The sequence below is a fragment of the Danio rerio genome, chromosome 4, assembly GCF_052040795.2.
Source record: "Danio rerio strain M-AB ecotype USA chromosome 4, GRCz13ab, whole genome shotgun sequence".
Lineage (NCBI taxonomy): Eukaryota > Metazoa > Chordata > Actinopteri > Cypriniformes > Danionidae > Danio > Danio rerio.
In genome coordinates, this window is record NC_141024.2 from 73,575,001 (window position 1) to 73,588,258 (window position 13,258).

At 39.9% G+C, this 13,258-nt stretch overlaps 1 protein-coding gene across 2 annotated transcripts in view; it reads right to left on the bottom strand.

Annotated features, from left to right (window-relative positions):
- Positions 1-13,258, bottom strand: part of slco1e1 (solute carrier organic anion transporter family, member 1E1) — a 40,936-nt gene that overhangs the window by 14,495 nt on the left and 13,183 nt on the right. For both annotated transcript variants that reach the window (XM_087249957.1, XM_087249958.1), the window contains exons 5-11: positions 12,644-12,776; positions 11,203-11,324; positions 9,207-9,353; positions 6,827-6,925; positions 6,412-6,642; positions 1,437-1,601; positions 430-625 (exon numbers count right to left, since the gene is read on the bottom strand). In XM_087249957.1, coding sequence (XP_087106083.1) covers positions 430-625; positions 1,437-1,601; positions 6,412-6,642; positions 6,827-6,925; positions 9,207-9,353; positions 11,203-11,324; positions 12,644-12,776 — 1,093 coding nt within the window. The remainder of the gene's footprint in view (positions 1-429; positions 626-1,436; positions 1,602-6,411; positions 6,643-6,826; positions 6,926-9,206; positions 9,354-11,202; positions 11,325-12,643; positions 12,777-13,258) is intronic.

Sequence of the window (13,258 nt, forward strand, 5' to 3'; positions counted from 1 at the left end):
TTTTAGTTTCTGTTGTGTTTTTGACTGTTTGTCTCCATCTTGTGTCTGAATAATGCACAGGTTAGTGTATACTCCATTCAGTCGACTTAATTCCTGTGAGCTTTATGTTTATGACGGTTTGGCGCCTTTTTGTGTCTGAATAATGTGCAGGTTAGTGTATACTCCATCATCTGTATTAGTTTAAGTCAGCTTTTGCGTTTTTCAGTTTGGCGCCATCTTGTGTCTGAATAATGCGCAGGTTAGTGTATACTCCATCAATGTTGTATATCTATTTTATATTATATTTACATAAATTTTTCTATAAAATTCAACAAAGCCTTTGTTAGTGTTATGACCAAACTTTTCACCTATTTTATCAAACCCCAGATTTGAATAAGATTAAGTGGACTAATATGCACTACTACACCGAGAGGAATACAATCCCTTTACCCATTGTAGGAAACCGTTAGTCCTGCCACAGGCACATTGTCACACTTTGTGCCGAAATGGAGAAGCAGGAGGAGGAAGGCGGTGAAGGAGGTGATGAAGGACAGCTGAGCTCCAGCAACCACGCTCAACTTGTATTTTTTCATCAGCAAGCCACCCAAAAATATCCCCACAGCTACAACAGGCAGGATCAGGACACCTGCGGGACATCAACAGGTCTTTACTTTCAATTAACGTCAAGCCTAATGTGTGTGTGTGTGTACAGGTTTATGTGGTTTACAGGGACATGACATTGTATAACGACCCTAGTTGTACTAATGAAGTGATTTACAAGGTGGTGTTCCTGTAATTTGTAACAATTAATCCTACTTGATGTGGTCTTTTGATTGGGTTTGTCTGGAATTAGGGTTAGAAGTGGGGTAAGGCCATATAATACGTGTTTTTACTGTATAAAATACACTATGCTTATTTGGTGTGCCTGTAAACCATGTTTACAAGTATGTGTGTGTGTGCGCGCAATGCTGTACAGTTGGGTTTATTGGGTATAGTGCGATGAATGTCCACTAAAATGCTACATGCTAATGCTACATGCTAATGCTATATGGACTTTATACCTAAAACATTTATTTATTTCAGTTAATTATTTTTCATGTCCGTGACCCTTTCCAAACTGTTTTATTTTTATTATTTTGGTGTAAACAACATCCGACACTACGTTAACGAAATTTTAATGCAGTTTAATTTAGTTGTGGTTAACAATTTGCAATTGAAATATATCTAAGATATGTGGATTTATTTGTATATTAGTACATTTAAATACGTTTAAATTGCATTTAAATTTAAAAATCTTAATTAAATAAACAGTACATCTTAAATACAAATTTAAATGTAACTCAACTTATACATATGTAGGCCTTTTCCAGAATGATAGGAGTTGTTAAACAACAATCCGGCATCAGACACTGTATGAAACAGCCATTAGGCTGGTGTTTACTGGAAAGGCTTCTTACCGATCAGGAAGTTTGCTCTTGACGCGGACTGACCAAACTGCTGCTCCATGTATTTGGCTTTGAAGGTGAGCAGGCCGATGAAAGAATTGAACTTCAAAACAATCCCACACAGCAGCAGGAAATATGCGGGAGTGCACAGGAGTCTTTTCAGAGACGGCAGGAATCCTTCACATTTGCACACACATAAAACAGGAAACTCGTGCTGTTAGCTGAACTCCCTTTCAAAATGTTAGGGTGTCATGAACTCAAAAAATGTAAATTGACTTTATTTATTTTTTTGACGTATAAGAGATATTTGTGCTTTAAAACCACCTTATATTGAATTGAATCTGCCCAAACCAATAGATTGTGAATGAGCCACTCGATTAAACAATGCTGTGTATGAACTCGGCCTCCACAGAAGATCCACTTCCTTGAACACTACCTGTTTAGCTCCACCCACTCCTTCTACATCACTGATAGTTTAGCTCCACCCAATACTTCTATAGCACTGCCTGTTTAGCTCCACCCACTACTTCTATAGCACTGCCTGTTTAGCTCCACCCACTGCTTCTTCGTAACTGCCTGTTTAGCTCCACCCACTCCTTCTACATCACTGATAGTTTAGCTCCACCCACTACTTCTATAGCACTGCCTGTTTAGCTCCACCCACTGCTTCTTCGTAACTGCCTGTTTAGCTCCACCCACTCCTTCTACATCACTGATAGTTTAGCTCCACCCAATACTTCTATAGCACTGCCTGTTTAGCTCCACCCACTACTTCTATAGCACTGCCTGTTTAGCTCCACCCACTGCTTCTTCGTAACTGCCTGTTTAGCTCCACCCACTCCTTCTACATCACTGATAGTTTAGCTCCACCCACTACTTCTATAACACTGCCTGTTTAGCTCCACCCACTACTTCTATAGCACTGCCTGTTTAGCTCCACCCACTGCTTCTTCGTAACTGCCTGTTTAGCTCCACCCACTCCTTCTACATCACTGATAGTTTAGCTCCACCCACTACTTCTATATCACTGCCTGTTTAGCTCCACCCACTGCTTCTTCGTAACTGCCTGTTTAGCTCCACCCACTCCTTCTACATCACTGATAGTTTAGCTCCACCCAATACTTCTATAGCACTGCCTGTTTAGCTCCACCCACTACTTCTATAGCACTGCCTGTTTAGCTCCACCCACTGCTTCTTCGTAACTGCCTGTTTAGCTCCACCCACTCCTTCTACATCACTGATAGTTTAGCTCCACCCACTACTTCTATAACACTGCCTGTTTAGCTCCACCCACTACTTCTATAGCACTGCCTGTTTAGCTCCACCCACTGCTTCTTCGTAACTGCCTGTTTAGCTCCACCCACTCCTTCTACATCACTGATAGTTTAGCTCCACCCACTACTTCTATATCACTGCCTGTTTAGCTCCACCCACTACTTCTATAGCACTGCCTGTTTAGCTCCACCCATTGCTTCTTCGTAACTGCCTGTTTAGCTCCCCCCACTCTTTCTACATCACTGATAGTTTAGCTCCACCCACTACTTCTATAGCACTGCCTGTTTAGCTCCACCCACTACTTCTATAGCACTGCCTGTTTAGCTCCACCCACTCCTTCTACATCACTGATAGTTTAGCTCCACCCACTACTTCTATAGCACTGCCTGTTTAGCTCCACCCACTACTTCTATAGCACTGCCTGTTTAGCTCCACCCACTGCTTCTTCGTAACTGCCTGTTTAGCTCCACCCACTCCTTCTACATTACTGATAGTTTAGCTCCACCCACTACTTCTATAGCACTGCCTGTTTAGCTCCACCCACTACTTCTATAGCACTGCCTGTTTAGCTCCACCCACTGCTTCTTCGTAACTGCCTGTTTAGCTCCACCCACTCCTTTTACATCACTGATAGTTTAGCTCCACCCACTACTTCTATAGCACTGCCTGTTTAGCTCCCCCCACTACTTCTATATCACTGCCTGTTTAGCTACACCCACTGCTTCTTCGTAACTGCCTGTTTAGCTCCACCCACTCCTTTTACATGCCTGCCTGTTCAGCTCCACCCAGTTTCTATATCACTGCCTGTTTAGCTCCACCCACTGCTTCTTCGTAACTGCCTGTTTAGCCCCGCCCACTTATTTTACATCACTGCCTGTTTAGCTCCACTCAGTTTCTATATCACTGTCTGTTTAGCTGCACCCCCTACTGCTATATCACTGCCTGTTTAGCTCCACCCACTGCTTCTTCATAACTGCCTGTTTAGCTCCGCCCATTTTTTTACATCACTGCCTGTTTAGCTCCACCCAGTTTCTATATCACTGCCTGTTTAGCTCCACCCACTGCTTCTTCGTAACTGCCTGTTTAGGCCCGCCCACTTATTTTACATCACTACCTGTTTAGCTCCACCCAGTTTCTATAACACTGCCTGTTCAGCTCCTCCCACTGCCTCTACATCACTGCTTGTTTAGCTCTGCCCACTTCTTGTACATCACTGCCTGTATAGCTCCACCCAGTTTCTATCACTGCCTGTTTAACTCCTCCCACTGCCTCTAAATCACTGCTTGTTTAGCTCTGCCCACTTCTTTATTAACCTCTGTCTGTTTAGCTTCACCCAGTTTCTATATCACTGCCTGTTTAACTCCACCGACTGCTTCTTCGTAACTGCCTGTTTAGCTCCGCCCACTTATTTTACATCACTGCCTGTATAGCTCCACCCAGTTTCCATCACTGCCTGTTTAGCTCCTCCCACTGCCTCTAAATCACTGCTTGTTTAGCTCTGCCCACTTCTTTATTAACCTGTCTGTTTAGCTCCACCCTGTTTCTATATCACTGCCTGTTTAGCTCCTCCCACTGCCTCTACATCCCTGCTTGTTTAGCTCTGCCCACTTCTTGTACATCACTGCCTGTATAGCTCCACCCAGTTTCCATCACTGCCTGTTTAGCTCCTCCCGTTGCCTCTAAATCACTGCTTGTTTAGCTCCGCCCACTTCTTTATTAACCTGTCTGTTTAGCTCCACCCTATTTCTATATCACTGCCTGTTTAGCTCCACCCAATTTCAATACCACTGCCTGTTTAGCTCCACCCACTTTCTATTTCACTGCCTGTTCAGCTCCTCCCACTGCCTCTACATCACTGCTTGTTTAGCTCAGCCCGTCAGTTCTACGTCACTGCCTGTAATTCCACCCATTACCTCTACATCGCTGCTTGTTTCGCTCCACCCACTCCCTCTACATTACTTCCTGTTTAGCTCCGCCTGTTGCTTTTACATCACTGCCTAACTTAACCCACTTCTACTTCACTGCCTGTTTAGCATCACCCATTACTTCTACATCCCTGCTTGATTAGCTCCGCCCACTTTTTACATCACTGCCTATTTAGTTTCACCCAGTTTCTATATTATTGCCTGTTTAGGTCATCCCACTGCCTCTACATCACTGCCTGTTTAGCTCCATTCACTGCTTTTACATTACTGACAGTTAAGCTCCACCCACTTCTACATTATATGCCTGTTAAGCTCCATCCACTGCTTTTAAATCACTGCCTGTTTAGCTCCACCCACTACTTCTACATCCCTGCCTGTGTAACCCCGCCCAGTGCTTTTACATTACTGCCTCTTTAGCTCCACCTAGTTTCTATATCACTGCCTGTTTAGCTCCACCCAGTTTCTATATCACTGCCTGTTTAGCTCCACCCAGTTTCTATATTACTGCCTGCTTAGCTCCACCCACTGCCTCAATGCTGTGTGTTTAGCTCCACCCATTGCTTCTTCATCACTGCCTGTTTAACTCCACCCACTTCCTTTACATCACTGTCTAACTCCGCCCACTTCTTTTACCTCACTGCCTGGTTAGCTCCACTCAGTTTCTATATCACTGCTTGTTTAGCTCCTCCCACTGCCTCCACATCACTGCCTGTTTAGCTCTGCCCAATGCTTCTACGTCCCTGCCAGTTTAACTCCACCCACTTCCCCAACGTCGCTGCCTGTTTTGCTCTGCCCACTGTCTCCACATCACTGCCTGTTTTGCTCCACCCCCTGCATCCACATCACAGCCTGTTTAACACTACCCACTTCCTCTAGATAACTGCCTGTTAAGCTACACCCACTGCTTCTAAGTCACTGTATGTTTAGCTCCGCCTTCTGATTCCACATCACTGCCTGTTTAATGTCAACCACTGCTTCTGCGTCACTGCCAGTTTAGCTCCACCCACTGCTACCTTTGAAATTCGATGCTTTCAGAAGCAACTGTCTTTTTAGCTTTGCCCGCTAACTCTACAACGCTGCCTGCTTAGCTTTGCCTACTGTTCAACTTGTCTGTCTGCTTACTGTAACCAACTGCTTCTACATCACTACTGCCTGTTTATCTCAGCCCACTACTTAAAATAAAATTATTGCCTGTCAAGCTCCACCCACTAAATCAGGGCTCACTAGTCTCGTTCCTGGAGGTCCGGTGTCCCTGCAGGGTTTAGCTCCAACTTGCCTCAACACACCTGCCTGGATGTTTCAAGTATACCTAGTAAGACCTTGATTAGCTGGTTCAGGTGTGTTTGATTAGGGTTGGAGCTAAACTCTGCAGGACACCGGCCCTCCAGGAACAACTTTGGTGATCCCTGCATTACTTCAAACAACCCTACTGCCTGTTTACCTACCTGTTTTACCTACCTACCTTCATTTTACCATAGTTTTGTTTCACATGTTTTGTTTTACTCTAAATGAAAACGTAAACAATGGATCCATTTTGTGTAGAGCAGTAATGTTGCCCCACACAAACAAATGTGACTGTTTTAGGCATACAACAAGCATTCACAACTATTCGAACAGTATTTCGATGAGGGCATTCCTTGAAAAAAGAATCTAGAGAACAGTACAAACTAAACAAAAAAAGGCACTTTATGACCTCTTTAAATCCTCAATTACTGATATTTCAACTGTATTTTTTGGTAGTTTAAAAAAGTAATAGGATTCGAAAGATTACAATAGATGGAAATTGCCTTTTGCGATGTCTGCCAGTGTCATTGTATGTGTGGTCTGGAGTACAGAGTGTTCCTTGTTGGCATCGTCGGTGTTATAGATTTCCTTCTCTTCCTCTCCCTGTTTGGGTAAAGATCTGGGCAGGAACCAGAAAGGAACACCTGAAAGCACTAAGAAGGCAGACGACACAAAGAAGCCCAACCACCAAGCGCCCACCCAGCGGGCGTCCTGAGGAGTGATAGACACACTGTCTGCCGGGGAATGAAAATATAAGAGAAAACTTTTTTCAGTATCATATTTAGGCTGCATTTGGCAGATGTTTTATCAACATGTGAAACAATTTGGCTGTAAATTAAATTGCGTAATAAAAAATCATAATAATTAAATACACTTATATAAACAGTGCTAAATAAACAAAGTAAAGTGGCTGCTTACCAACACTGACAAATCCAATATCCACATAGAGTTTGGCACACATGGAGCCTAGCAGAAATCCAAACATGGGTCCCAGCAGCATAATAGTCTGAAGGCATGCTAAACAGAGAGACTTTCATGAAACATTCACTGTATTGCTCAGTGGCTGTTCTCCCCTTGTAAAACAAGTACACATTAGCATACTTAAAAAAAAAGATATATATTATCGAAATAATAATTAAGTCTCATCTCACATTCCCTTCACAAGCGAAAAACAGTTAAACAGAGCATGTGCAGCGCGAGGATAAAGAACGAGCCTCTTTCATTCGTCCTCTTTACTTTCTCTTTACCTTATTTTTGCTCTTTACTACTTTACTTTTCTGAAGGAAACGATGGAAACTCACTCTACTGAAGACATCCTTTAGCCTAAATATTTACTTGTGTAGTTCCCTAGATTTCAGTTCCTCACAATAGCAACGCACCAACAATGCGCCCTAACACACCTCTTTTATAGACGAGCACACCCATAAGTCCACAAAGTGGCGCAATTGGATTTGCTATATAAACAACAAGGTGCGAAATGTGAAAATTACTGTTGCGCTGGTCAGAAAATAGTAGCAAATCGCACTAAACACGTCTCGCATCTTATTGCACCAGATGTATAATTGGGTCTATAGAAACGTTTATTTTAATGTTAATTTAAATTCATAGTATGATGTATGTTGTGCGCCTCAAACGGTGGCTTGTACGGTGGCCCTGAACTGTCAAAAAACCTCCCAGAATACTTTTTGGTTGCAAAAAACGAACCTGGTGTGAATTTTTTTAAGATGGGCGAAAGTTTCGGAGACAACGTGAGGGGGAATCTATTTTATAAAGTGCGAAAATTACGGACGGAAATTTTGAATTTAGTGTACAATAACTTTCAGGCTGAAAACAATGGAAGTGAAACGAGTTAAACACTGAAGCAATAGCTGATGAATAAATCCCATTTTACCAATAGAAAGTTCTCTGTAAAGGTTGGCGATTTGATCTCTGAAGCCGCTCGCCTGATATGCAGTGTCCCTCATGGCTCTATACTCGGCCCGATGTTATTTCCCTTATACATAGTTCCCTTAGGGTCAGTTTTAGGAAAGATGGCGTCTTTTTTCATTATCAGAAAAGCAAACCAGAATCATTTTGAAAATGTAACCCTTTATACATTTCTGGAGAGCACCAAATCTGTCCCAGGAGCTACGTTTTTTTGCAGTTTTTGTTTTTGCGAATCCACCAGAGGCCGCTGTGTATGCTTTTTAAGATCTCAAATTTCTTTTGCAAGTTCCATTCGCACCTGCTGTTCTCACGTAAATCCACCAGAGGCTGTTGTTGACTGACTGTTTGACGGATCCACCCTCCTCCTTCGCTAAACCCAACCGATAGTATTTTCAAAAGCACCGACTGACCCGATCACCCACTTCCCTAAACCCAATCGACAGTGTTTTCAAACGCAATCTATTTTAAAAAAAAGCTCTTGTGGTCACCTGATTTTTACCACGTTTTCAGACTTTACCACATTCTCACGCTGTTATTTACTTGTTTATTTCTTCGCCTGACTCAAACCTCATCGTCGTGGTCAACTCCGCTCCACATCACAAGTCTGCCGATGTATGTGGCGAGCCGAACAGGAATGGCGTTCATTTTAAAGACCTGGCTACATAATTCGCGATCTCCAGAAATGTATATAGGGGTTCGTTTTCACAATGTGCCTGTGTTGAAGAAAAAACACACGAGATGGCAAGAAAGCAGCGGAGCTTTTTTTATGCCACGGTCCACCACGTCCGGTTCTTCTGCTCGTGATCATGTGGAGAAGAAGCAGCACTGTTTTATCAGACTAAATAGATCTTAGGCTTCTGTTAAAATGCTACTCTGTGCAGTCTAATCAAACATACAACATATTACAACATATTAAAGCCTTGCTTTTGGTTTTCTACAAAATCAAACCTGTACTGACTCAATAACGTAGTGACATTTGGGATAATGTAAGTACGCAAGTCAGCCATATATATATATATATATATATATATATATATATATATATATATATATATATATATATATATATATATATATATAACACTGTTCTAGTGTTTTTTTTATATTTTAATAAATCAAAAACCTAATATTGGGCCTTTAACATATAAAATAAATGATAAAAAAATATAAATTATAAAATAGTCAACAATGTTTTATCTTTTTAAGTTAAACAAGATTGAACATGATGTAAGTTGAAATAACTTGTAAAATGTATTTGATTCAACACTGCAGAGGATATACTGTGAAATGTAATCATGCGAGTTATACTTCAATGCTGTTACTGTTACCTTTGTAAATTTATAAAGACAAACAAATAATTAATTTTACTCACAAATATAAAACGCAGAGTTTTCTGCTTTTGCAAAGTCATCAATATAGGATATCCCGAGCGGTGTGACCGGCGTCTCTCCGATTCCTCTGAGAGCATTTCCCAAAAACACATAGATCCACATACTAGATCCAGGGTCCTTCACACAATCTGGGGGGTAAAATGCAGAAATCGTGAATTGACTCTTGAATTTCACACAGATTTTTTGACAACAGGCAAATTATTATTAATATTGAAATTAAAGAAATTAAGAATTGAAATTAAAATTATTGATTTTTTTTATGACAAAATATGTGCAGAATATTAAGAACATGTTTTATGAAGATTGTTTTAAAACTCAATTTCTGATTTGTAATGTGCATATCTAAGCACATAACTTTGAAAAATTTAAGATGATTTTCTCAATATTTCAGTCAGATTTCAGATTTTTAAATAGTTGTATCTTAGCCAAACATTGTCCAATCCTAATAAAAAAAATATAGCTGCAAGCAGCAATTAAGGGGCCTAGCACTTTTGGCCAAAAGGTGGCGCTGCTCCAAAAGTTTTTGAGTACTTTCAGGGCATGGGGTTGAATCATACCATGTTTTGTAATGATATGTGAATATGTTGGTAAAATATAGCATTTTTGGCCAAAAATGGCTGACCTGTAAAAATCAGGCATCATTCGACTCGACATGCTCTGCTGGATGTAAAAAGACCAGTTTTATGAGTTTTGGACAAAAGGTTGAGACGTTATAAACCAAAAAAGCAAGTTTTTTTTTGTATCTCCGGACCACTAGGGGGCAGTGCGCCGAAACTCCGCATATAACCTCAGACCCTAGTTGTCATAACAAACACCAAGTTTGGTGTGAATCGGTGAATGTGTTACGGAGATATCGCCTCAAGGGCATTTTTGCAAGTTCTTTGTTAAATTTGATTGCAAGTTAAAAGAAAACGGGTGGTCTAATCAACTTGAATTCCATAACTTTTGGTTGACATGTTCTGTAGATCATGCGATTCAATTTTGGTGAAAATCGCAGAAACGGCCTAGGTCGAGTTCGATCAAATAGGTTTTTCAAAAAATTTAAAATAGCGCGAAAAAATTAATGATGGTAAATGACGTCATAGGGTGCGTTTGAATTGGACTGAGCCAAGGAATCAGAGGAAAAGATAATTTTGATTGTAGCCCATTCGGTTCAAACGTTATGATGATAAACATACATGAATGTTTGGACAAGTGGTGGCGCTAGAGAGTTTGATTTTGAGACTTCATGTTTGGTCTGATTAATGTTAAGACTGTCCTCTATCATTGTGCCAGATGCTTACCATGTTTTTTAATGATATGTGAATATGTTGGTAAAATATAGCGTTTTTGGCCAAAAATCGAAATGGGCGACGCCCAAAATGGCTGACCTGTGAAAATGTCCTCTTTCATTGTGCCAAATTATACAACTTTCCCGCATACGCCTATATGGGCTGCAATTCAAATCCGGCGGAAGAAACGGAAGAAGAAGAAGAAGGAAGAATAATAATAATAGGAACGCTAATGAAAGTAATAGGTGCCTACGCACCTACGGTGCTTGGCCTCTAATAATTAAATGAAAAGCTTATTTATTATTTCTTTTAATTACACGCATGACTGTTTTTGTTGTCCAGAGCAGTGGTGTAAAGTAAACTGATGAGAAGATGACGGATGTTTTCTGTATAAATGCACTACAGAATATTACGTTTACACACAAGCATCAGCCATTTGCAGCATTATACTCATTTCTCACTACTCTTGAGTACTTTTAAAAAGCTCGTTTTACTCGTACTTTGAGAAATATTTAAATCAAATACTTTTACTCTCACTAAATTTTTGGGCAAGTATTGGTAATTGTACTTGAGCATGATTTTTCTGTACTTTTTCCACCACTGGTCCAGAGAGTCACATACGTTTGGATCTTTGGTTGAGTTCTGAATGTCTTCTTCTTTCTTAAAGTATATTGTACAGGGGGTATTTTAAAAGTGAAGCCGTTACCTGTTCCAGTGGTATTATCGATGTGCTGTATTGAGTGTTCACTTGGATTCGTGGGATATTGGCAAGGAGCTATAACGACAGTCTCATTTGCAAAGCCTTGTACTGCTGTGTCAAATTTGTACCTGTGGGATCAACACAAGAAACAAACACATGAGCATCTTCACAAACTAATGGTTAGGATGGTATCAAGTTTTCTTGTTGCGATTATTAGCTGACGGTATTACTCTAAGCTGCAAAATAAAGATATTTTAAGTTATACGTAAATAAAGTTAGCAAATGATTTTCAAAATAAGGATCATAAAAGTACAAAACACTGAAAAAGGGTTTGCTGTTTGTTCAAACTACTTATATAAAATAAGCTGAAACAACACAATTCTTGAGGTTTTTTTTGAGGACAACTTAATTGTTTTATGTTCAGTCCTAGTACATGAACTTAATTCATTAACTTGATTGTGTACAATAAAGTATTGCACAAAGTAACTAGCTACTGTAATCAGATTACTTTTCAGCTGAATATGCAACGTAAGGGATTACTTTTCCTTTGTAGTTCATTTAAAATGACTTATAATGTACTCGCCTTAAATGCTGTTTATAAATTGAACAGTTCTATATGAATATGAATCTATATGAAGCAGAGAAAGTGTCTTTTTTGTTATACAAATGCAGAATAATTCTACTTTTCAACTGAAAACGGTTCGATTTATCAAGATGACTGAACATGAGGAGCAATGCGTTGAGTAATTTATGCCAATGTATGTTTTTTTAAATAAATATTGCGTTAAAATGTTTATTGTTTAATATTCTTTAAGTGTTACATTTTGGCTCAAACGATTACGTTTAATTTCAGTTGTATGTGTTGAGATTTATAGGGATTTTCAGCCTGATCTCACGAGAAAACGTAAGTATTTTACGTTTTGGCAGTTTAGTGGCTAATTCGTACGAATTCGTACGAGTTCAGTCGTAAGAAAATGTACGATTTTAAAAAGGAGGCGTGGCACCTAACCCCACCCCTAAACCCAACCGTCATTGGGGGATACGCAAATCGTACTAAAATGTACAAATTAGATCGTACGAATTTGTACGAATTAGCCACTAAATGAAAAATTTACGAATTGCCTTGAGATTGTGTTGGGATTTTAAGTAGTGTTGAGTCAAGTTATTGCTTTACTTATTAAGTAATTAAGTAACTCTCAAATATAGTAATTAAAAAGTAATTTAAATACCATTTTAATTTTGTAATTAGTAATTAATTACGGTTTTGAAATGACTTTTAAACATTTGTATTGGTAAAAAATGTAGTAATACTTAAGTATTTTGAAGTGCGCATGATAACAATATGCTGCATGTTAAATATCAAGACATATTGTATTATTGATTATTCGTCTACAAATGATACACTAAGCTAAATGTCAAGAGATAATACGAGTATGAACAGACATACCGGCCCATGAACACGTGTGGCAGTCCGGTGAGAGCAGAGCCAATGGCCATGAGGAAACAACCCATTCCTATGAGCCGCGGCCTGTGCAGTCTGGCCCCGAAATGACTGACCACTGCCACAAACAGCAGATTACCTGTAAAAAAACAGTCGGAGACGTGGATTTTTATGCAGTTCAACATGCTTTGTGTGTGCTTTGGGCTGGGCCTGAAGTTTAAATGAAGTGTCCTGTGCTTGGAGCTACTATATAAAGTGCATCTAGTTTGATCAGAAACAGCGGAATGAGAATCCGCCAATCATGGTAGTATCATAGTAAGTTGGGTATTAAAAAAAAACAGCCAGTAGGGTTTTGTTGATATCACAGCTCTGTGCACCTTGTATATCTTACATTATGGGGACCAAACGTCCCTACAAGTATAGCACGATCTTTAAATTTGACCATGTGGGGACATTTGTAAATAATATTTTGAAAAATAAAAAGATTCATAAATCACACAGAAGTAAGTGTCTTGAAAATGTAACAATGCAGATTGTGTTATGTGAGGCTTGGGTTAAGGGGTAGGGGGACAGAATCAAACTACAGTATAAAAATCATTAAAGCTTCGGGAAGTCCAACGC